The 24,985-nt window shown below is 40.3% G+C and overlaps 1 protein-coding gene across 2 annotated transcripts in view; it reads left to right on the top strand.

Moving 5' to 3' along the window:
• The window catches only part of cyth1a (cytohesin 1a), a 74,303-nt gene that overhangs the window by 4,623 nt on the left and 44,695 nt on the right, over nucleotides 1-24,985 (top strand). The window contains exon 1 of one of the 2 annotated variants that reach the window (XM_062036626.1): nucleotides 7,798-7,979. The exons of the other annotated variant lie outside the window; for it this stretch is intronic. Within the exon in view, the coding sequence (XP_061892610.1) occupies nucleotides 7,898-7,979 (82 nt within the window). The 5' untranslated portion in view covers nucleotides 7,798-7,897. Of the gene's footprint in view, nucleotides 1-7,797; nucleotides 7,980-24,985 lie in introns of those variants that run through there. 2 annotated transcript variants of the gene reach the window in all.

Below are 24,985 nucleotides of genomic sequence, written 5' to 3'. Positions count from 1 at the left end.
GAGTTGTGGCGGGCATGTGCATGTGCAGCTCACTTCCTCTGTAGTCTAGATGAGTTCCACCGTGGTGCAGAGGCAGCTTGCTGTGGTTGATGTGGGCATGGGTGTCATCTCTCCTGTGTGTCTGAACCCCCCCCTTCCTCAATCATGTCTGACACACACACATGCACACACACTTGTACACCTGCATGTTTTTTTATATCCTGTCTTCTGTCAACTCTATGCGACGCTCTCACGAACAAAGCTCGTTCCTTCTGTGAAGAGCTGTCAAAAGTCCCAGCAGCAGCATCAGACAAATCTCAGAGGACCTTATCCTCTAGTCTGTCAGGTAAATCAAGAGTTTAAAATAAACATTGATGTGCTCATTAAAATGCACTGATTGTCGATGGCTATGAAAATATCAACCCTACCTCTAGAGATCTGCATGAACACAGTGGCAGCTCAAATGACAGTGTGATGCTTTAATGTACTACCAGCGCATTGTTACGTCTATAGTTAGCATTCAGCGCCATCCTTCCCGGCCCATTGTTAGTCATTGGAGGTGAGGCTAACATTAGTGTTACGTAGGAGGCCCACCAACACGCACCGCTTCGTTTTTTTTACAGAAAATGGGGGGAATGTGTCAACAAACAGGAAGTGTGGAGGCAAACATTGCATGGATCTTAAACTTAAAGTCATATGCAGATATTTTAAGGCTTGTTTTGTGTGTGCGTGTGTGTGTGTGAGTGTGTGTGTGTGTGTGTGTGTGTGTGTGTGTGTGTGTGTGTGTGTGTGTGTGTGTGAGACACACATGCAGGCTTGGTTCGAGATTATAAGAGTTATAGCACAATGTGTCCACCTGGTGGCAGGCTTTGTAATTATAGCCAACCTGGAGCGAAGAAGTCAGATGCACAGTTTGTTTAGGGCCATATTATTCCACTTTTTCAGCAATGTGAAGGTGCCACAATAATGTATTGGATGTGTGTTGGCCAAAGACTATAGCCTTGTTGATGCTGGAATTCAGTTTAAAGATGCTTCTAGTGATCCTTGGTAATGTGCGGATCGATAATGAAGTATCGATACCGCCAAAAGCAGATCTTTCTGGTGGAATACACGTGTCAAACTCAATATCTGGCCCGTCCAATCATTCAACGTGGCCCACCTTGTTATTTAAATTGTTCTGCCATTTAATTTATGTGGTCCGCCACATTATTTATGTGGTCCGCCTAGGGGTGTAACTGTACACAAAAATTCCGGTTCGGTACGTACCTCGGTTTAGAGGTCACGGTTCAGCTCACTTTCGGTACAGTAAGAAAACAAAAAAATATACATTTTTTGGTTATTTATTTACCAAATTTGTAAGCAATGGCTTTATCCTAACATTGGGAACACTATAATAATTCTGCCCACGTTAATCAACATTAAACTGCCTCAAGTTGTTGCTCAGATTAAATAAAATGACACAACTTTTGTTCTACATGTAAAAAGTGCAACATTAAACAATTTCAAGTCAACTCATCATGCTTAATTTATTACAGCATTTGGGAAGCCTGTTGTGGATTTTTATTATGTAAATGTTATATTTTTATCAACAGGGACCCTGCAATTCAAGTTAGGCTGCTCCATTACTAATGATTAATGTAACTATAGCTGAAAAAATTGTACAATAGCAATGAGAGACTATTCATCCCTGAACACCATGGAGTTCATGTAGACTTAATGATGCAGTTACATTATTATATCAACTATCAGATACAGAAACTCTTCATTTAACATCATTTCCTTTTTTGCTGCTTCAACACAGCTCAATCAACACAGAAAAAGGTAAAGTGAAATAACAGACAGACAGGGCTTTGCTGTCTGTAACACGCACACACACACAAACACACCGCAAAATTAGCTAACGTTACGCTAAAAGCTAATTAGCCTTCACCTCAAGCCAGGACTGCGAGCGAGCTGAAGCTGCCGTTTATGTTTCTAGAACGTCAATGGGCTCATAGTGATGTAACTAGTAGTTGACTGGGAGGTGTTTATTATAATTTGGGGAGAGTCAGATGCCTGATGCTTACCTGCTAAACACCTGTCTGCTCATCATGACGCTGGAGCAGACTACATGCGCTCTGAATATGCACTGCTGATTGGCTGTTACCGCTCTGCGTGTAACCAATCAGATGGTTGTGTGGGTGGGACAATGCTGGGTGCTGTGTAGAGTACTGACAGAGACAGAGGCAATGAAGCGGAAAAATACATCGGAAAGTTGTGTAAATGTTCCTAACAGCCCCAATAATATGTGGAGCAGTACGTTTACAGATTGGAGCAGATAGCTGTAGAAAAAGATAGATTAAATAGGCAGGGTTGTGGTTTGCCTGAATGCAAACTAAATTAATTCAAAATAATCACGCTTAATACATCACAGCATATTACCAGGATACAATGTAATCATTACCCTCGTGGCTATGAGCTGTAAAGATGATACATCAGCACCAATTGGCACGCCATCATTGCTTGTGTTTTGATGATCTTGGTTGTTTTGTCTAGTGGTAAAAGAACACAAATATTTCCCGACCAATTAATGTTTGAGCTAAGAAAAGTAATTGCAACCCCTTCCTGAACCAGCAGGTTTTTTTGTCAGAGTCGGTAGAGTGAGACTAGGCCACACCAAGTATTCATTTCACAATCATGTTTTGACCATGTGACTAAATACGACTTCAAGCAGCTGTGGTGACCCTGAGGTATGGTGGGCCTTAAGTTATTTTATTGTAAAATTGAATGTCAAAATGTTATATTACCGTATATTATATATGAATTTCTCAAGGAGATGGTCAGAGGCACTTCCGCTTGCTAACAGGAAGTTGCTCATTGTGTTGCCAAATGTATCTTTTGTGTCTGCACCATTATTTTAGTTATTGTTAGTTCTAGTAGGATACAAGGTATGTGCATATATATATATATATATATATATATATATATATATATATATATATATATATATATATATATATATATATATATATATATATATACATATGATATTATATATGTCATTATTAGCAGCCCAGGGTGGGTGTGTCGCATTTACGCTGAACTATGAAAGGCCTACTGAAACCCACTACTACGGACCACGCAGTCTGATAGTTTATATATGAATGATGAAATCTTAACATTGCAACACATGCCAATACGGCCAGGTTAACTTATAAAGTGACATTTAAAATTTCCCGGGAAATATCCGGCTGAAACGTCGCGGTATGATGACGTATGCGCGTGACGAAGTCAGTTTAACGGAAGTTATGGTACCCCGTAGAATCCTATACAAAAAGCTCTGTTTTCATTTCATAATTCCACAGTATTCTGGACATCTTTTGCAATTTGTTTAATGAACAATGAAGGCTGCAAAGAAGACAGTTGTAGGTGGGATCGGTGTATTAGCAGCGGACTACAGCAACACAACCAGGAGGACTTTGTTGGAGAGCAGACGCGCTAGCCGCCGACCTCACCTTGACTTCCTACGTCTCCGGGCCGCCAAACGCATCGGGTGAAGTCCTTCGTCCTTCCGCCGATCGCTGGAACGCAGGTGAGCACGGGTGTTGATGAGCAGATGAGGGCTGGCTGGCGTAGGTGGAGAGCTAATGTTTTTAGCATAGCTCTGTGCGGTCCGGTTGCTAAGTTAGCTTCGATGGCGTCGTTAGCACAGCATTGTTAACCTTCGCCAGCCTGGAAAGCATTAACCGTGTATTTACATGTCCACGGTTTAATAGTATTGTTGATTTTCTATCTATCCTTCCAGTCAGGGGTTTATTTTTTTTGTTTCTATATGCAGTTAAAGCACGATGCTATCACGTTAGCTCGTAGCTAAAGCATTTCGCCGATGTATTGTCGTGGAGATAAAAGGCACTGAATGTCCATTTCGTGTTCTCGACTGTCATTTTCAAGAGGATATAGTATCCGAGGTGGTTTAAAATACAAATCCGTGATCCACAATAGAAAAAGGAGAAAGTGTGGAATCCAATGAGTCAGCTTGTACCTAAGTTACGGTCAGAGCGAAAAAAAAAATGTATTTTACTGCATTCTAGTCCGTCACTCTAACGTTCCTCGTCCACGAATCTTTCATCCTCGCTCAAATTAATGGGGTAATCGTCCGAATCGCTCTAGCTGCGTTGAAAACAATAGGAAAATATGAGGGAGTGAACAACTGACAATGTCACGCTACTTCCGGTAGGGGCAAGTTTTTTTTTTATCAGGGACCAAAAGTTGCGAACTTTATCGACGTTGTTCTATACTAAATCCTTTCAGCAAAAATATGGCAATATCGCAAAATGATCAAGTATGACACATAGAATGGATCTGCTATTCCCGTTTAAATAAAAAAAAAATCATTTCAGTAGGCCTTTAAGTTATGTAAAGCCACAAAATGTTTCTCTGTGTTTGTCAGTAGGGATGATACTCGAAACCGGTTTTCCCGGTTGTTTGATAAGAAAAGAACCGAGTCCTCGGACTCGAATCCCTTTTTGAGAACCGGTACCCGTTATCGAGACCACTATAGTAAAAGAAAAGAGTTGATTCTTTATTCGAATCCCTTGAATCCCGTCCCGACCAGAAATGCTCCGTGGGACATCACAAGAATTGACGTCATGTAGCTCAGTCATTAGGCGCAGATAGCGAAAGCAGGAAAACAATGGACGGGAAAAAGCACTCCAAGGTGTAATAAAGTTCAAAACCAAAGCTATAATCCATCGAATAACTTTACTGAGAGATTTTAGCAGGGTAAAACACATGACGAACACTTTTACGACCAACCGGAAACATAGCAACCAGGCTAGCAACGCACCTCCTTTACGGCAGCTGTCGCAACGTTCTTAAAACAACCGCAGCACATACATATATATACAACATATCTCCCTTTTTTAACTTTTGTTTTTCTTTCCTTGTAAACAAAACAAAATCACACTGTAGATGTGTTGCCTGTCTAATTATAAATAATGCAGACGAGGCGTGTTGGCTGAGTTCTTGACGTTTACTTTCACAGCGTGGCAACATGCAACATTTTTCGGGGCTACCGCGCATGCTCGTAACTCCCGTTGCATGATGGGTAGTGTAGTTATATTCTCTAGCTCATAACATTTTTCCCCCTATAAAGAAATAATGTTAACTCAATAAAGTGTATTTCTTTTTTTAGCTTTAACTTTTCATTTTTTAGCATTGTAACCACATTTGCAAAGAACTTTTCTCTTCATAGAATTTTCTTTCAATAAAGAAATAAAGTGCAAAAATGTCAAAGCATCATAACAAACAGTTATGTCAAATAGCAGCAGAAGTGCACTTTTTGGAGAGCTGTATTATTTTCAGTTTAGTGCCCAAGGGACTGATTTTATTTACCACTATATTATTATTTATACACCTATAGTGATCACAGAGACAGGTTGTTTTTGTGTTACTGTATATATTTGTTTCTCTGAAAAATCCCACTTAATATTCTTTGGGTAACAACAGTCAATATTTATTTATTTTATTTTTTTAGGTGGGTAACAGTCAATATTTATTTATTTATTAGATTTTATTTTTTTATTATATAATAAAAGTGAGCTTTTGTTAAACCAAATATTGTGTGTTTTTTTCCATATACAACAACCTATCTGGACTCGATAAGAGAATCGATAAGGAATCGGTTCGATAAGAGGATTCGATAATAGGATTCGATAATAGGCTCGAACTCGATAATTCCTAATCAAACATCATCCCTATTTGTCAGTATGCAAATTGTCGTGTCCAAGGAAAGGCATTGAGTTCCGAACTTTGTGAGGGTGTTATTGGATGGTTGTCTGTACTTCCTGGGGAGGTAGCCACCGTCTGCAGACTGTCATCAGCGCAGAGAAGCTTTTTACGGTACATTAAACATAAAAATCTTTACGGTACGTTAAATATATGTTTCTTATTGCATTCGAATAACTATTTTTGCCTTAAATAAAATAGTGAACATACAAGACAACTTGTCTTTTAGTAATAAGTAAGCAAACAAAGGCTCCTAATTTAGCTGCTGACATATGCAGTAAAATATTGTGTCATTTCTTATTCTATTATTTTGTCAACATTATGGGGGACAACCGGTACAAAATGTTGTATTAATCTATTTATTATTTTACTGTTAATATCTGGTTATTTTCCATTTCAACATGGTCTATCTACACTTCTGTTAAAATGTAATAAACACTTATTCTTCTGTTGTTTGGATACTTTACATTTACTTTGGATGATACCACAAATGTAGGTATCGATCCGATGCCAAGTCGTTACAGGATCATACATTGGTCATATTCAAAGTCCTGATGTGTCCAGGGACATATTTCCTAAGTTTATAAACTTAATATAAATTTAAAAAAATGAAAATAGATTTTATGAAGATAAAAAATATTGATGTAATCATAGTAGTATCGATTAGATACGCTCTTGTACTTGATATCATTACAGTGGATGTCAGATGTAGATCCACCGATGGCATTTGTTTACATTCAGGAACGGCGTCTTTAATGTGTGTGTGTATATATATGTACATATGTATGTATATATATGATAACATATTATTATTATAATATAATGGCTATATGATTAATGATTATTATACATTGTTTTTAAGAATATGTGACTATTCGACCCCTACCTTGTTTACTTCCGTGACAACCTCCCTCAAGTTTTATAATCAATCAGATACATCAAGCAACTAAAATGCCCCAAACATGGATACGTGTGGAGAGACTGTTTTCCTTTTTACCTCATCATCCCTAGTAATGCATTTAAATAGGTGTAGTTTTTTATTTTTTTTTTTTAATGCTGATTTGATATTTGTTTTATAATATGCACTAAGTTCAATGAGCAGGATGCGTTATGTGTGACCGTGTTTGTTGAATTTTTTGGCTGGTAAAAATTTTTTGTCTGCACCATGACTAGTGAAGGATTGTTTGGATTGGGTCATATAAGTTAATGCTGTGCACTCATCAACATTGAGGTACAATTAATGGCCACTGACTTGAGTTATTTTCTTTGGACCCTAGATGGGGACAAAATGGCAGCTATCAGACCGCTGACTATGTGTATATCATATAACAACACTAAATTGGCCCTAGTGCGTGATGGTGGCTGTAGGCAGCCTTCCGCCTGAATGCAGCTGGGATAGGCTCGAGCCACACCCGTGAATCCGAGAGGGATATGCGGTAGGATGGATGAATACACTGCACCCGCCAAATTGCTTATTGTGCTTGTGCCGTGTTGCGGGTCAAATTGAAGACGCAGACGGGTGGCATTTGTCCCGCGGGCTGTAGTTTGGACACCCCTGCTGTAGATAAAGAGAAGATGGGGAGAATCACACGGACATTGTGCAATAACTGCCTTACATATACATACGTTTTGTGTTTATATTGTATTATTCTTTTTTATCTATTGTCTGCTTACTCTGTGTGCTGTGCTGCTATTGCCACTGTCCTGCATGCTGCATATGCTGTTGCTGTTAATAGAACCTCAGGGGGTCGAACTAATCTGATGTCAGTTATAAAAAAAAAAAAGTATTTTTTTTTAACGAACATATTTAAATACAACGTTTACCACTTGTGTGTGCACACACGTGTACATTCGCAGATGGTAAAGAGAAGCGAGGAGGAGAAAAGGGGCATGGCGAAAGGCTGAGACACCAACAAAAAAAGAGGAACCGGCTGAAAGCAGAAGTGGTGTCCGCCTCAGGACAAGCCACACCTACTACTGAATTGACAGGACAGGAAAGTACATGAGTGTAGTATGTAAGGGATCAGACACGTTCATCTGACGCTCTTGGATTAAGTAAAGAAGAGCCGAAAATACAGATTACCTGGCAGGGACATCTACAACTTCCTGTTTACTTCCGTCACTCACCTTTTAGACTGTGGAGTTTGGAGACATGGGGACAGTGAGTGAGCTGTGTGTGTCCAGCCTTCACTCCTTCTTGTGTCCAGCTGTGGAAGCCGTCCAGCAAGATGCAGGTAACCTCTGAAGTTACACTCGTACGCATAGTAGTCAAATTACCAGGCTTCGCTACACATCTTTAAATAAAGGCTGGATCCTTGCCAACGAGCCGCAACAGACAACATGGAAACTGTAGGTTTGACCATTTTGATTTCTTTAACACATTAGCTAACTCGCATGATGTTGCTGGTAAAATGTGATTGTAATGTTAGCACTGTAGTTATGCTATGCTAATGTTGCTAATGTTCCGTGTCCTCCTGTCCCACCCCTCAATGTTACCTTGTTCTCATATGACAGGGGGTCCAGCTTTAAGGACCGCATACAAATTGAAGGATGCGTGAAGCCACTTTGATGCGTTAAACAAATCCAATGAAGGTTAAAACAAAAATAAACAAAGCATATTAGGGTAATATCTCATAATATATCTTATTGATAATACAGTGGAACCTCGATTTACAAACTTCTTGATAGAGATGTCCAATAATGGCTTTTTTGCCGATATCCGATATTCCGATATTATCCAACTCTCAATTACCGATACCGATATATACAGTCGTGGAATTAACACATTATTATGCCTAATTTTGTTGTGATGCCCCGCTTGATGCATTAAACAATGTAACAAGGTTTTCCAAAATAAATAAACTCAAGTTATGGAAAAAAATGCCAACATGGCAATGCCATATTTATTATTGAAGTCACAAAGTGCATTTATTTTTAACATGCCTCAAAACAGCAGCTTGGAATTTGGGACACGCTCTCCCTGAGAGAGCATGAGGAGGTTGAGGTGGGCGGGTTTGGGGGGGGGCGGGTTGAGGTGGAGGGGGCTAGGGAGTGGCGGGGGGTGTATATTGTAGCGTCCCGGAAGAGTTAGTGCTGCAAGCGGTTCTGGGTATTTGTTCTGTTGTGTTTATGTTGTGTTACGTTGCGGAGGTTCTCCCGAAATGTGTTTGTCATTCTTGGTTGGTGTGGGTTCACAGTGTGGCACATATTTGTAACAGCGTTAAAGTTGTTTATACGGCCACCCTCAGTGTGACCTGTATGGCTGTTGACCAAGTATGCCTTGCATTCACTTGTGTGTGTGATAAGCCGTAGATATTATGTGATTGAGCCGGCACGCAAAGGCAGTGCCTTTAAGGTTTATTGGCGCTCTGTACTTCTCACTATGTCCGTGTATCACTACAACAGCGGCGTTTTAAAAAGTCATCCATTTTACTTTTTGAAACCGAAACCGATAATTTCCGATGTTACATTTTAAAGCATTTATCGGCCGATAATATCGGCAGCCCGATATTATTGGACATCTCCAGTTCTTGAACATGGTTCGCAAACCGAGCCACCCTTTGCTCTGTCTACTGCTTTGCACACTCTTGGCATTCTCTCGATGAGCTTCAAGCACACCTGTGAAGTGAAAACCATTTCAGGTTTTGAAGCTCATCGAGAGAATGCCACGAGTGTGCAAAGCAGTAATCTGAGCAAAGGGTGGCTATTTTTGAAGAAACTAGAATATAAAACACGTTTTCAGTTGTTTCACCTTTTTTTTGTTAAGTACATAACTCCATATGTGTTCATTCATAGTTGTGATGCCTTCAGTGACAATCTACAATGTAAATAGTCATGAAAATAAAGAAAAAGCATTGAATGAGAAGGTGTGTCCAAACTTTTAGCCTGTACTGTATTCCATGCATCTATTGACAAGTTGGACAAGTGCAGAGTTAAAGGCCTACTGAAACCCACTACTACCGACCACGCAGTCTGATAGTTTATATATCAATGATGAAATCTTAACGTTGCAACACATGCCAATACGGCCGGGTTAACTTATAAAGTGCAATTTTAAATTTCCCGCCACACTTCCGGTTGAAAACGTCTAGGTATGATGACGTATGCGCGTGACGTAAACGGTTGATGGAAGTATTGGTACCCCATTGAATACAATACAAAAAAGCTCTGTTTTCATTTGAAAATTCCACAGTATTCTGGACATCTGTGTTGGTGAATCTTTTGCAATTTGTTTAATGAACAATGGAGACTGCAAAGAAGAAAGTTGTAGGTGGGATCGGTGTATTAGCGGCGGACTACAGCAACACAGCCAGGAGGACAGAGATGGATAGCAGACGCGCTAGCAGCCGAATTCACCTTAACTTCCTCAGTCTCGCCGACCGCATCTGTGATCGGGTGAAGTCCTTCGTCGCACCGTCGATCGCTGGAACGCAGGTGAGCACGGGTGTTGATGAGCAGGTGAGGGCTGGCTGGCGTAGGTGGATAGCTAATGTCTTTAGCATAGCTCTGTTAGGTCCGGTTACTAAGTTAGCTTCAATGGCGTCGTTAGCAACAGCATTGTTAACCTTCGCCAGGCTGGAAAGCATTAACCGTGTAGTTACATGTCCATGGTTTAATAGTATTGTTGATCTTCTGTCTATCCTTCCAGTCAGGGATTTATTTCTTTTGTTTCTATATGCAGTTAAGCACGATGCTATCACGTTAGCTCCGTAGCTAAAGTGTTTCGTCGATGTATTGTCATGGAGATAAAAGTCACTGTGAATGTCCATTTCGCGTTCTCGACTCTCATTTTCAAGAGGATATAGTATCCGAGGTGGTTTAAAATACAAATCCGTGATCCACAATAGAAAAAGGAGAGAGTGTGGAATCCAATGAGCCAGCTTGTACCTAAGTTACGGTCAGAGCGAAAAAAGATATGTCTTGCACTGCATTCTAGTCCTTCACTCTAATGTTCCTCATTCACGAATCTTTCATCCTCGCTCAAATTAATGGGGTAATCGTCGCTTTCTCGGTCCGGATCGCTCTAGCTGCATTGAAAACAATAGGAAAATGTTAGGAGCCTTTCAACTGACTACGTCACGCTACTTCCGGTAGGGGCAAGGCTTTTTTTTATCAGATACCAAAGGTTGGGATCTTTATCGTCGTTGTTCTCTACTAAATCCTTTCAGCAAAAATATGGCAATATCGCGAAATGATCAAGTATGACACAGAATGGATCTGCTATCCCCGTTTGAATAAAACAATTTCATTTCAGTAGGCCTTTAAAGTGTGTATGTAAAAAGTGGTGAACATGCACAATTGCGCTGCTTGGAGCCACACACGGTGTGGGAGACGGGACAAACACAGCTCATTACCATTAAAGCGACAGACTCACAACACAACGTGTGTTCCCAATAGGGATTACTAAAAGCACAACATTCAGCATCAAGGCCAGATTTCTGTTGTTGTTCATTTTATTATTTAAATACACTCTTGTGGGACATCTTAGACTTCTTTACATTTGAAAAATTTGTACGTGGATGTTTGTCCAGCATGCAAACATCCAGTTCTATAGTAAAGCTGCCGTATTTGCACCTGATTAGTCAGATCTGGGCTGTATGCCGTGTTGACTGTGCAGGTTCCCACTGTGAGCGCTCTGAGGGGTCAGTCTGTCAGAGAGTGCTGTTGACATGACTCGACAGGTTGCGGTGAATCAGCTGACGGAGTGTGACGCATGAGGGAAGTGTCGCTGTCGCAGTGATTTTCGAAACATCAGAATCAGCAGTGAAGTTAGTGTGTCCGTCTGTGTGTGTGTAAAGAGATGGCTTAGATGTGCAATGCGGAGAAGTTCATTGGCGTGCTGTGGTGTGGTCATGCGGTGACAGAACAATTTCACTGATGTTTGTCACGCAAACTAAAATGACCCATGCAAGCCTTGAGGATAGTTGGTGTCTGGTTTAGACATAGTTTTAATATGTTGATTTTCAGATTTAAAAAAGTATACAAAACCCAAAACCAGTGAAGTTGGCACATTGTGTAATTCGTCAATAAAATGTACAGCTTAAGTTGTTCAACAGTCCGGGGTCTGCGTTATCTTATTTTACGCTTCATAATGCACCACACATTTTCAATGGGAGACAGATATGGACTACAGAGAGGTCAGTCTAGTACCCACACTCTTTTACTACGAAGCCACGCTGTTTTAACACGTGCAGAATGTGGCTTGTTATTGTCTTGCTGAAATAAGCAGGGGCGTCCATGAAAAAGACGTTGCTTGGATGGCAACATATGTTGCTCCAAAACCTGTATGTACCTTTTGGCATTAATGGTGCCTTCACAGATGTGTAAGTTACCCATACCTTGGGCACTAATACACCCCCATACCATCACAGATGCTGGCTTTTGAACTTTGTGCCTATAACAGTCCGGATGGTTATTCACAACATCCACAGTTTCCAAAAACTATTTGAAATGTGGAATCGTCAGACAACAGAACACTTTTACACTTTGCGTCAGTCCATCTTAGATGACCGACTGCGGCGTTTCTGGGTGTTGTTGATAAATAGCTTTCGCTTTGTATAGTATAGTTTTAACTTGCACTTACAGGTGTAGCGACAAACTGTAGTTACTGACACTGGTTTTCGGAAGTGTTCCTGAGCCCATGTGGTGATATCCTTTACACCCTGATGTCAGTTTTTGATGCAGTACCGCCTGAGGGATCCAAAGTCACGGGCCTTGCTACTTAAGTGCAGTGATTTCTCCAACTTCTCTGAAACTTTTGATTATATTACGGACCATAATTGATGAAATCCCTAAATTACTTGCAATAGCTCGTTGAGAAATGTTGTTCTTTTATACTGTTGGGCAATTTGCTCACGCATTTGTTGACAAAGTGGTGACCCTCGCCTCATCCTTGTTTGCGAATGACTGAGCATTTCATGGAAGCTGCTTTTATACCCAATCATGGCACCCACTTGTCCCAAATAAGTGTTTGATGAGCATTCCTCAACTTTCTCAGTCTTTTTTGCCACTTGTGCTAGCTTTTTTGAAACATGTTGCAGGCATCAAATTCCAAATGAGCTAATATTTGCAAAAAACAACAACGTTTACCAGTTCAAACGTTAAAAATATATTGTCTTTGCAGTCTATTCAATTGAATATAGGTTGATAAGGATTTGCAAAGCATTGTATTCTGTTTTTATTTATGATTTACACAACATGCCAACTTCACTGGTTTTGTGTTTTGTATTATAATGTTTGGAGTTTGTGTACAACTGCGCTGTATCAAACTGTTTACAATAATTCTCCCCTTAATTCATCCATATAAGGCAACTCACTTTACTTTCATGCAGCTGTTGAATCTTATGATGTCCTGTTATTGCACAATATGGCTAATACTAGGCACACAAAACCTTGCATGCATCCGTTTCCTAAGTGGCAGAGTATCCTGATATAGACCACGCCCACTGAAATGTTATTTGCTCCTTATGTCAGGTCCTCTTTCCACCCCCACATAGCACAGTCATGTAACTCTTGTCAGTAATCAATCACTCAGCCCTGTTTCGGTCTCGCGGACAGAAAAGGGGGCTATGGGGATGACAGCGAGTTCCAAAATCGGATCTTGTAATGGTTCCACAGAATGTCGACGAAATACAAAGAGTTCTGCCAACTGTCCACCAGTCAGTTACAGGTTTAGAGCTTAAAGGTTGAGCATGTTGTTTTTCATCAGTGAGCAAGTTAACCTAGCATGACGCTGCTGTTATTACGCGACTACATAATGTTAGCATGATGGTGTTGCCATGTTTTGTGTTCTCCTGTCCTACTGTGGATTGTTTGTTGTATGTGATACAGACCCTTTCATAGTTTATGTCACCAAACGGGTCCCAGAAGTGAAACTACTCAAGCACCAATACCATTTATTCACTCGGATTCAGACTGCAGGTGACATAATTACCCTATTTTCAGACTATAAATCGCACCGGAATGTACAACATCTTAGAAGAAAAAATATGTTTCCATATATTAGCCGCACCGGACTATAAGCCGCAGACATATACTTTTGTAAAATGAGTTATATGCACATAAATATTATGTACATTTTTATTTACATACCTTAATTGTTTCCAAACAGTGCCTGTAGCACGGCAGTAAAAAGGCTGATCAGATAAAACAGAAGTCATCGTCATGGACCCACAGCTAAACAGACTCAATAACTCCCCGGTAACGTTTTGGTGAATTTACTGACACATTTGTGAAACTGGAACAATACAAAAACAATGCCGTTGTAAGTTAATGATACAGACACTCATAAAAGTGTTAGCATGTTAGCTCATGCTAACGGCGCTAGCGTCATTACAGCACGCACAGATATGCATGAAAACACTCCTACAGACATCACACATCAGACGGCTTGGTAAGTATAAACAGTTTTAGTATATACAACTTACAAATGTTGCTGGGATTTATAAATGAAGAATCCATACGAGTAGAAACGCAATGGACCGTTAAAAGACTGAACGGCACTTCTACTTCTGGTTTGAAAGCAATGAGGGACACTGCAGCACCTGCAGTGAGCTAACTCATCCAAAAGATGGCGCCATAGCACAAACAATAAAACTCCTCGGTGTATTTGCATGGTTTTTTTTGGTTTGTTTTTTTACTATTTTTACTATGGCCTAGGGCTGCAACAACTAATCGATTAAATCGATTAAAATTATAAATAATTTATAAAAATAGTTGGTGATTAATTTAGTAATCGATTCGTTGGATCTATGTATGCGCATGCGCAGAGGCTTTTTTATAAAAAATTTTATAAACCTTTATTTATAAACTGCAACATGTACAAACAGCTGAGAAACAATAATCAAAATAAGTATGGTGCCAGTATGCTGGGTTTTTTTTTCAATAAAATACTGGTAAGGATAGAAATGTAGTTTGTCGCTTATCCGATTATTAATCGAAATAATAATCGACAGATTAATCGATTATCAAATGAATCGTTAGTTGCAGCCCTACTATGGCCGTAAGCAAACAAAAATCCATAAATTAGCCGCACCGTTTTATAAGCTGCAGGGTTCAAAGTGTACTAAAAAAGTAGCAGTTTATCGTCTGGAATTTACGGTGTACGCATGTGGTTTATATGCCCACAACTTATATTGCGTGTATGCAATCAAAGTTGTTTATTTTATGCCTTCCTTATAGACGCCACTAGTCGGTGCCTTGTAGCCACTCACACTGTTGAAGCCAAGAACAAGGATTTTTCATTACTTGCTGTCAGTAAAAGCTAATGTTTTAGCAACAACTCAGTGGTCAGAAGTATTTTGTATTTAAATAAGTGATCATGTAATGACATAGTGGCTGAAATGATCATGTTTACTCCACCAGTGGGCAGTGTTCTCCCCATATACTGTGTGAGTGAAGATTAGTCACATTCAAGTTAACATATGGCGGAGTAAAGACTATCATTTCAGTCTCTTTGTCATTACATGATCACTGAATACAAAATACTTCTGACCAGTAAGTCAGTGTTAAAACATGAGATTTAATTTACAGCATGTGACAAAACATCCATTGTTCTTGGCTTCAACTGCAACACAAGTGTGAGCAGCTGCAAGGCGCCGACTAGTGGTGAGTACAAGGAAAGGCATGGGGGAGTTTCAGTTACCATATTTTCCGGACCATAAGGTGCACCGGATTATAAGTAGCACTGCTGATGAGCGGGTCTATTCAGGTCTATTTTCATACAAAAGGCGCATCGGATTATAGGTCGCACTAAAGGGGTTATTATTATTATTTTTTATTTTTTTCTGAAAACACTTCCCTGTGGTCTACATAACATTTAATGGTGGTTCTTTGATCAAAATGTTGCATAGATTATGTTTTACAGACCAACTTCAAGTCGCTTTCTGACAGTCGCTTCAGCAAGCACAGTTTTGTGGGCGCTCTTATTTACATGGCTCACCTTTGGCAGCGTCTTCTCCCCGTCATCCTTGTTTTAGCGGTGTAGCGTGCAAAGGCGGGAGAGGAAGAAGTGTCAAAAGATGGCGCTAACTGTTTTAATGACATTCAGACTTTACTTAAATCAATAATGGAGCAGCATCTCCTCACCCGCGGCTCACTAGCGCAATAACAAATGTGTCCCGTGAAAAACCGTCCGACCGGAACTCTCTAATAACTAAAGTTCCTTGGGTGAATAATGTAAACTCACTACACCGGTATGTTTTAGCGCTTTCATGGCGAGTTAACTGACAGATATAAGTAAGAAATTTGCACTTCTTTATATTAGAAATGGCAACAGCGGAGGATGAATGTCCCATAACAAGAAGATAAGAGAAAAAGAAGAGGCTTATCGATAATGCAGATCCCAAATACACATCAGCATGTACTAAAAGGTAAGAAAAGTTGCTTTTGCATAATATTGCGAAACAAAACGTCATATAATATGTCTTATCTTATACACACTATATAATACTACTCGTATGTTGAAGCACAGTACATACAATCCATCAAGTGGTGTGGCTTCATAGCTTACCAAAGTCGTATTAAAACATGTTGATAGATTTTTGGGCACCGTGTGTAATGTTCTATATTTTCAATGGATCATATAAAATGTTGGTATTGTTTACTTGAGTCATATTGCAGTCTACATGTATCTCTTATGTGTGACCGCCATCATATTGCAGTCCACACGTATCTCTTGTGTAATTGCCATCTACTGGTCACACTTATCATTTCACCATGTACCAAATAAAATAGCTTCAAGGTCGGTAAGCACAACCAAAATGATTCCGTACATTAGGCACACTGGGTTATAAGGCGCACTGTTGAGTTTTGAGAAAATGAAAGGATTTTAATTGCGCCTTATAGTCCGGAAAATACGGTACACGTTCACATTGATGTACAGAGGACAGATCGTACGCGGCATAAGTGTTACAAGAGTCACGTGTTAAAAGACAGCCAATAGAGAGTTCCTGCTAACCAAATGTTTAAATACACCATTTTTTTTACACATACACACCGATCAAAATACGGACAGGAAAAATTTTTTTACACACAGACAAATCATAATACGGAAAGACAACTTAAAACACATACGTGGGAACGTGGCTCTGACTACACACACAGATTGATATACAGACACACTGATTGGATTACACACCCAAAAATTGAGATCCACGTTTACAAATCATTTTTCTACAATAATACCTCCATTACACTGTGTTCAGTTATTTCTACTGTTAAATAAACGTGCTGAGAGCGATGCACAGAGGGAGACGTCTTTCTCCCTGTTTTGAGCGACAGACGCTGAAACGTGAAGCTCAACAATTCTGAGTGGTGGACATGTCTGTCACTCAGAACATGTCTGTCACTTAAAACAAAACCTCAGCTTCTTGCGGTTACATATTCGCTCTAACTAAAACCTCAATGTCGATTCGCTGTGGATTAATGGTGCAGCAGTTTGTGGGATGTTTTTTTTCTTTCTTTCTTTCCTTTCTTTCTTTCTTTCTTTAGTTTATTTCGAACATGAACACACTTACAGCATAATACAACACACAATTTCATATCATTCACTTTACATCATGTCCGAAAAAGAGTAAGAAGAAGCAAAGCTTATTTAATCCTACCCCTTTCCCACTTCAGAGCGTTTACAAATATATACACTACCGTTCAAAAGTTTGGGGTCACCCAAACAATTTGGTGGAATAGTCTTCATTTCTAAGAACACAAATAGACTGTTGAGTTTCAGATGAAAGTTCTCTTTTTCTGGCCATTTTGAGCGTTTAATTGACCCCACAAATGTGATGCTCCAGAAACTCAATCTGCTCAAAGGAAGGTCAGTTTTGTAGCTTCTGTAACGAGCTAAACTGTTTTCAGATGTGTGAACATGATTGCACAAGGGTTTTCTAATCATCAATTAGCTTTCTGAGCCAATGAGCAAACACATTGTACCATTATAACACTGGAGTGATAGTTGCTGGAAATGGGCCTCTATACACCTATGTAGATATTGCACCAAAAACCAGACATTTGCAGCTAGAATAGTCATTTACCACATTAGCAATGTATAGAGTGTATTTCTTTAAAGTTAAGACTAGTTTAAAGTTATCTTTATTGAAAAGTACAGTGCTTTTCCTTCAAAAATAAGGACATTTCAATGTGACCCCAAACTTTTGAACGGTAGTGTACATCATTTACTGACCTTTTTATAATAGAATGACATCTGTGAATAAGTATATACAACAGTTTTGTAATATGTAATTCATCATTTCAGTCATTATTAACATACTGAGATGAAGAATATCTTATTTTCAATAAGATTGAAAGTAATTCTCATAATTCTTCTTCTTTGTACTTTGTAAGCACTATTAATTTGAACAACCTCTTAAACTGGATCATATCAGTACAATGTTTAACTTCATTACTTAATCCATTCCATAATTTAATTCCACATACTGATATGCTAAAAGTTCTAAGTGTTGTACGTGCATACACATGTTTTAAATTAGATTTTCCTCTAAGGTTATATTTCTCCTCTTTAGTTGAGAAGAATTGTTGTACATTCTTTGGTAGCAGGTTATAGTTTGCTTTGTACATCATTTTAGCTGTTTGCAATTTTACCAAATCATCGAACTTTAATATTTTTGACTCAATAAATAAAGTGTTTGTATGTTCTCTATATCCAACATTATGTATCAGTCCAATTGTAACATGGTTAACGAATGTAGCGCACATTTGTAGTTAGTTCCCCATATTTCTGCACAATAACTCAGATATGGTAACACTAGCGAGCAGTAGAGAATGTGAAGTGATTTTTGGCCCAGGACGTATTTTGCTTTATTCATTATTGAAATGTTTTTGTCACCTTCTGTTGTATAGGTTGTATATGAGATTTCCAGTTCATTTTATCATCTATTAATACTCCCAAAAGGAGAACTCTGTATCTTTCATCTGTTTTATACAGGGTGTGTTTTTTGATTAAGATGCTTGGAAAAGAGCAAACAATCCGGTCGGTTTACGTGTGCACGTCACAATGTCAACAAAAGGTCACGCAGCCTCGTTGGCAACGTTTCCAATCTAGCATTTCACTTCCTGGACACTGGCTGCATTGTCAGCCAGACAAGTGAAGCATTCACAAAGCATAAAGTTAAACCCTTCAAGATGAAGTCTTCTCAGTGTCTCTATCAGTGCAACAATGGAGTGTTTGATACAATCGATCACCCGATGCAATTCTGTGGACGCGTAGTGCATGAAAGCAGGAAGTGTTTAGGCTGTCAGTGCAGCATTCCTGCCTGCTGTCTTTCACGAGCAGGCTGGAACAAGCTCAGCTCTTTCTGGTTCTTCCATGTTCTTAATAAGCGACTGTATTTTTCGACCAAAATAAAAACATGCATGTTTAGTATGAGCTCTCCTGCACAGGAACACACATTTGCTGCTCACAACACGGATGTGGTGAATCAAAAAGAGCCAAAAGAGAAAGAAAAAAAGTGCTGGCAGAAGTGATCTGCTGCATGTGTCAATCACTCTCCCTGCCCCCACCCAGCTGTCCCTCCCCTTTGTGTGAGAGAAGAGACAAGACTTAAAAAAAAAAAAAGAAAAAAAATAAGCAAGGTGGAGAGGCAGTGAAGAAGAGTCACCAGGAAAGGTGGTGTCTTTTTCTCAAAATAAGAGCAGCAATAATTTTCAAAGTTGTTTATTTTAATATTGCTGTGTAATAGGGCTGATATGGACGAAAAAGTATATCTCGATATATTTTTATTTAAACTTGATATTCGATATATATCTCGATATATTTTCCGGTGAAAATATTTATATAAAGATATTCATTTTTGAATGATATTCAGTGAAATTGAAGTGAATGACAACTAGAGATGTCTGATAATATCGGACTGCCGATATTATCGGCGGATAAATGGTTTAAAATGTAATATCGGAAATTATCGGTATCGGTTTCAAAAAGTCCAATTTATGACTTTTTAAAACGCCACTTTACAGAGTGGTACACGGACGTAGGGAGAAGTACAGAGCAGTTGCGTCACCTAGATTTTCCCGGGAGACTCCCGAATTTCAGTGCCCCTCCCGAAATTCTCCTGATTTCCACCCAGACAACAATATTGGGGGTGTGCCTTAAAGGCACTGCCTTTGCGTGCCGGCCCAATCACATAATATCTACGGCTTTTCACACACACAAGTGAATGCAATGCATACTTGGTCAACAGCCATACAGGTCACACTGAGGGTAGCCGTATAAACAACTGTAACACTGTTACAAATATGCGCCACACTGTGAACCCACACAAACAAGAATGACAAACACATTTCGGGAGAACATCCGCACCGCAACACAACATAAGCACAACAGAACAAATACCCAGAACCCCTTGCAGCACTAACTCTTCCGGGACCCTACAATATACACCCCCCGCTACTCCCTACACCCCCCCCCCCCCCCCACACCTCATCCCCGCCCACCTCAACCTCCTCATGCTCTCTCAGGGAGAGCATGTCCCAAATTCCAAGCTGCTGTTTTGAGGCATGTTAAAAAAAATAATGCACTTTGTGACTTCAATAATAAATATGGCAGTGCCATGTTGGCATTTTTTTCCATAACTTGAGTTGATTTATTTTGGAAAACCTTGTTACATTGTTTATTGCATCCAGCGGGGCATCACAACAAAATTAGGCATAATAATGTGTTAATTCCACGACTGTATATATCGTATCGGTTGATATCGGAATCGGTAATTAAGAGTTGGTCAATATCGGAATATCGGATATCGGCAAAAAAGCCATTATCGGACATCTCTAATGACAACTGTACTGTAAACAGTCAGTGGCACTTTTATTAACCCAGTTAGTCAAGATGGGTATTAACAGCACAGAAAATAACATGTTTTAGTAGCACATAATTACATAACATTAATAAAATAGAAAAACAAAGAATGTATAAATAAAATAGAAACATATTATTTCTACATATAATAAATAACATAGCTGTGCAAATAATACAAAATGTATCAAACTCAGATAAAAAATAACTTTGCAGGCAGGCACTTTTTAATTCCCAGTCGACGATGTAATGGATTGTCACACACGTACGGTTCTGTGGTCCTACTAGATCACATGTCTGTGGTCAGTGCCAAGTAAGTGACTTGACTTAATTGTGCGACTATGGCACATATGTCAGAGTCAAGGCCCGCGGGCCATATCCGGCCCGCGAGAAGGTTTTTTACGGCCCTTGGGATGATCTTGATTTATTATTAGAACCGGCCCGCAGACCGCAGATCTTTTTTTTTTTTTTTTTTTTTTTTTAGACCGCAGATCTTTTACACGCACCAAGCGGATGCCGGTCCAAGGTTCCGAAAGGGGGCGAGCGGCCCGCCGGGACGCGCCTGCCGGCCGAAGGGCTGCAGCCCGGCCGTCAGTCGCGGAGCCCGCCGTGCCACGCGCGCCAAGGGGGCGGGCCGAAACCCGGCCCCGAGGCCCTGAGACTTCTGCTTTGTTTCCCCAAACCGCGCGTCACCGCCGGGCCCGCACCACCGTCGGGCTGCAGCCCGAGCGTCGGTGGCGGAACCCGTCATGTGCCGCGCGCGCCAAGCGGAGCGGGGGGGTCAAGCGGGCCGAAACCCGCAGGCCACCCCCTCACCACGAGGCCCTGAGACTTCTGCGTTTGACCCCTACGCGCGGCCCGTCGGGACGCGCCCGCCGTCAAGCCACGAGGGCCAGCCGTCGGGTCGCGGAGCCCGCCGTGCCACGCGCGCCAAGGGGCGGGCCGAAACCAGCGGGGGGTTTCGGGCACCCAACTCGCCTCCCTCCCACGGAGGGAGGAGGGGGGTTTAATGTGAACATTACTGTGCAATCACATATTTAGAGTTTTTACTCAATTCAAGTTTAAAAGTTAAAGTTTAATATTTGTTTTCACTGCATGTTACTTCTCCTTAAACAAAGTGTTGTTTTTGATTTATAGATTTTTGCACTTTATTTTATTGTATTTCAATTTAATTATATTTTAAAAATATTTCAGTTGAGTGGATGATAGAAAATTGCTATTATTGTTTTTTTCTTTGAAGTAAATTTAGCCCACTTTTGCTAAAATAGAAAATATAGGCTACTGATGGTGCCTTGAATACCGGTTTCTTTCATTTAATGTTCATGTTATGGGGATTTTTATATAAAGGAAATTTGTCTTTTGTGTCTGTTGAAAATTAAAGATTACTGACAGAGCCATAAGAAAATATTGCTTTATTTATCTGATCATATTGGAATATATTTGTTAGGTTTTCAGTAGGTTCAATTAGGTTCACTAGACTATATGCGTCATTTAAAAATTTTTCAATGAACATTCGAACAGTCCGGCCCTCGGCTTGTAGCTAAATTTTTTATTTGGCCCTCCGTCCATTTGACTTTGACACCCCTGGACTATGGTCTTGTTGTTTAGAAATCCCTCTTCTCTTCTACAACTCTCTTGTCGTCATTTAGGATGTCTGTTGTGATATCCTTTCCTGGTCCCATGACCCGCCCTACGTTGCCTCTGTTTGGCCTAATGTCAACCAATCGTGACTCATCATAGTAAACAACCAACCAATCATGGATTGGTGGTAGCGGGGGTGTATATTGTAGCGTATTGTAGAGTTAGTGCTGCAAGGGATTCTGGGTATTTGTTCTGTTGTTTTTATGTTGTGTTACGGTGCGGATGTTCTCCTGAAATGTGTTTGTCATTCTTGTTTGGTGTGGGTTCACGATGTGGCGCATATTTGTAACAGTGTTAAAGTTGTTTATACGGACACCCCCAGTGTGACCTGTATGGCTGTTGATCAAGTATGCCTTGCAATCACTTAAGTGTGTATATAAGCCGCATATATTATATGACTGGGTCGGCACACTGTTTGTATGGAGGAAAAGCGAACGCTATAGTCAGTGCCTTTAACGCACGCCCCGTATATTGTTGTACGGGTGGAAATCGGGAGAAATTCGGGAGAATGGTTGCCCCGGGAGATTTTGGGAGGGGGCACTAAAATTTGGGAGTCTCCCGGGAAAATCGGGAGGGTTGGCAAGTATGCTTGTGGCAGTAATGACAGTATCAAACAAACAGAAGAAGTCTTAAGTCTTGTTTAAACCGCACACCAAATTAGATTTTTTTGCCCTCAAGTGACACAGATCTGATTATTTTTTGCCAGTTTAAACACTCCAAAGTGATCAAATCGGATCTTTTGGCATCAGATTCAGTCCACATCAGGAGGTAGTCCTGAATCCGATTGGAATCTGATCTTCAGTCTAAACGCAATGCGACCTGAATGTGACTTTTTTGTCAGCTTTGGGCGAGCTACGTCACGGGAAAGACGCAGTTGCCAGCGGAAGTGGATAGTTTATCACAACATCTGGTTTCGGTGAGCAAACTCTATTTAAGACGACCAAATTTTCGGTGCATCCCTTGTCAATAGTGCGGTAATTATAGGCTATATGTTATATATTAATATATATTAATATATCCAGGTTGGGGAGGAGTGAGGGAAGAGTGGATCGTGAGATCGACAGGCGGATCGGTGCGGCGTCTTCAGTGATGTGGACGCTGTATTGATCCAGTGTGGTGAAGAAGGAGCTGAGCCGGAAGGCAAAGCTCTCAATTTACCGGTCGATCTACGTTCCCATCCTCACCTATGGTCATGAGCTTTGGGTTATGACCAAAGGGACAAGATCACGGGTACAAGCAGCCGAAATGAGTCTCCTCCGCCGGGTGGCAGGGCCCTCCCTTAGAGATAGGGTGAGAAGCTCTGTCATCCGGGAGGAACTCAAGAGTAAAGCCGCTGCTCCTCCACATTGAGAGGAGCCAGATGAGGTGGTTCGGGCATCTGCTCAGGATGCCACCCGAACGCCTCCCTAGGGAGGTGTTAAGGTCACGTCCGACCGGCAGGAGGCCACGGGGAAGACCCAGGACACGTTGGGAAGACTATGTCTCCCGGCTGGCCTGGGAACGCCTCGGGATCCCCCGGGAAGAGCTGGACGAAGTAGCTGGGGAGAGGGAAGTCTGGGCTTCCCTGCTTAGGCTGCTGCCCCCGTGACCCATCCTCGGGTAAGCGGAAGAAAATGGATGGATGTAATATATGAATATTATTTTGATTCTGAAGAAAGAGCGATTGTTTAAAGACCGGAATTGACACTGCTTACATGTGAGTTGAAAAATAAAGCGCACGTAGATAGAATAGAATAGAAATAGAATAGAAAGTACTTTATTGATCCCTGGGGGAAATTCAGCACCACAGTTCGCTCACAATAGACAAGAATAATAATAAATAATATATTATATATATTATATATATAATATATAAATAATATGAATATATTCTACATATACTACATATACTCTACATTTAAGTGCAGTCAAGAAGGAACATATGCATTATACAGATCCACGCTGATGTCCGTGTTTACCTCTAATTAACAGCCATTAAAAAAATAGAACCCTCCCAAATATATTACACTATATACATCCATTCATACATTATTTTACTTTCATTTATTTTGATGTGAAAAAACCCCACTAATTTTTAAGGTGGGGCTACTTACATTTTAATTTGTAGTAGTAGTGACTTCCTCCCGGTCAACTTCCTTTGTTTTCACTTTATCGAACTGCGCATGCAAGTGACGTTGAGGCCACATGGGTGTTTACATTAGTAAAAATCACATTTTACTTGCAGTGTAAACAGTTAGCTGGAAAAAATCTGATATGGCCCACTTTGGCCTGCAGCGTAAACGTACTCACAGAGAACTTTCTTTTAGCGCAATTATGACAAAAGTGGTAAAAGCTGTATTTTCATTTGCACTTAAATGTTACTTTAGTTTATGTAATTAATATTAATAATAATATAATTAATATTTATTATTATATTAAGTTAGAATATGAGATAGGCTCCAGCACCCCCCGCGACCCTGAAAGGGATAAGCGGTAGAAAATGGATGGATGGAGGGATATATATTTTAGCCCTGCGTAATTGTATGTACATTTATTTTTGTGTTAGTTCTTATGAGTTTTTTCTTTTGCAGAGTAATTATTTTTCTAATCAGCCAGAGGCACATTATGCGTGAAGAAGCACATGTCAAATGGAAATTATTGAATGACAAGGCACTTCATATAAAATTTTACCCCAAGCGTATTCCTGGCCACATCCTGCTCTGTCACTGATAAGAATATGGGGAACAGTTTACGCCAGGGGTGCCCACACTTTTTCTGCAGGCGAGCTACTTTTCAATTGACCAAGTCGAGGGG

Source organism: Entelurus aequoreus, linkage group LG25 (genome assembly GCF_033978785.1).
Source record: "Entelurus aequoreus isolate RoL-2023_Sb linkage group LG25, RoL_Eaeq_v1.1, whole genome shotgun sequence".
Classification (NCBI taxonomy): Eukaryota; Metazoa; Chordata; class Actinopteri; order Syngnathiformes; family Syngnathidae; genus Entelurus; species Entelurus aequoreus.
This window is presented reverse-complemented; position numbering and strand designations above follow the sequence as displayed.